This window comes from Rhagoletis pomonella, unplaced genomic scaffold (assembly GCF_013731165.1).
Source record: "Rhagoletis pomonella isolate Grant_MI unplaced genomic scaffold, Rhpom_1.0 Rhpom_scaffold_02338, whole genome shotgun sequence".
Lineage (NCBI taxonomy): Eukaryota > Metazoa > Arthropoda > Insecta > Diptera > Tephritidae > Rhagoletis > Rhagoletis pomonella.
The window spans coordinates 29,621-30,910 of NW_023460892.1; the positions used below are offsets into that span (position 1 = coordinate 29,621).

The 1,290-nt window shown below is 36.2% G+C and overlaps 1 protein-coding gene across 1 annotated transcript; it reads left to right on the forward strand.

Moving 5' to 3' along the window:
* Nucleotides 1-355: 355 nt before the first annotated feature.
* Nucleotides 356-1,053, forward strand: LOC118753298. The gene is made up of 2 exons (XM_036488172.1): nucleotides 356-775; nucleotides 840-1,053. The coding sequence occupies exons 1-2, from the start codon at nucleotides 654-656 to the stop codon at nucleotides 1,036-1,038; spliced, it is 321 nt and encodes a 106-aa protein (XP_036344065.1). The 5' UTR covers nucleotides 356-653; the 3' UTR covers nucleotides 1,039-1,053.
* The last annotated feature ends 237 nt before the right edge of the window (nucleotides 1,054-1,290 follow it).

The window sequence follows — 1,290 nt, forward strand, 5'->3', positions numbered from 1 at the left end:
GTATGAAAATTTTTCGCCACAAGAAACTCACCCAAACAGCACAAAAAAGCAACGCTCAGGAAGCTGCAGCTACCAGGAACCACTCAAAATTAATACACACGTCAGAAAACACAAAAATCTGATCGTATAAACTTGAACCAAAAATTTAAATACAAAAGTTTTAAATTAGCAAAACTACCGTCACCACTGCACTTGTATAAAAATCCGCTGCTATCCGCTATCCACAAGAGTCAACCGCTCACCACCGATGCTGCAACGCAATTGTTGTTTGCAAAATCACCCAACTTGATCTTTTTCTGCATGGCATCTCTTTACCTAATCATAAGGATTGGTAACCCTTTTTTTTTAATTCCAACGTTGGCAATGCCACACGCTTTCTTATTTGACAACTTGTCAATGGCCATCACGTTGTGTGAAGTTTTTCGAATTTTTGCGAAATAATTGGGAAAAAATAGTTGAAATTCGATGTAAACGTAGTAAAACGGACACATATCTCTTTAATATTGGATATTTCGTAATTTGCGCCATAAATAGCCTATTTCATCGAGTTCTGTTTATCTGGCTTTGGCTGAGTATTGAAAGCGCAGAGTGGCGCGCCCCAGGAATATCGCAATTTTATTTGGAGCATAAAAACTGGTTTACCGAGCGTTGTCATGGACAAGAATATTACAATGGATAGACGGTTCAGCTTAAATATGACGCATTTGCCTAATCCTATCGCAGAATCGACGTGTTTAAATTTGAATGGCACCACAACGAGCCGTGAGAGAAGCAGGTATGATATGTATTAGAACATTACCAATATGTACAATATTACCAAGATTTTTTTATTCACACAGTGCTGCTAACCAATTTCGCTGGGGAGGTAGTCCGATAAGCACAAAAAATCTAAGCAATTCTAGTATTAACTTAAACGGCACAGGTGCCCCGCCCAAAAGCAAGAGTACTATCACCAGCCCACAACGCGCCAGAATGAACCTTAGTAAAATTGATCCCAGGTATTTATTTTTCTACTATACTTTGATATACGATTTTTAACATAAGTCCAATCGCAATCGTTAAAATCGCACCAATTTGCAATATATTCTTGAATATTTGCAAAGCTGAGATAACTCAGAAATCGAAAACTCAGAATCAAAACATATATATTTTATGGTTGAATTACCATTTACGAACGAAAAAATTGTGTAGAATATCGACCCGTGTAAAGGCAACTTAATGAAAGTTATTAATATTTCAAATAGAAACTACTAAAACATAATTTACATTACTTATTTACATATATGTACA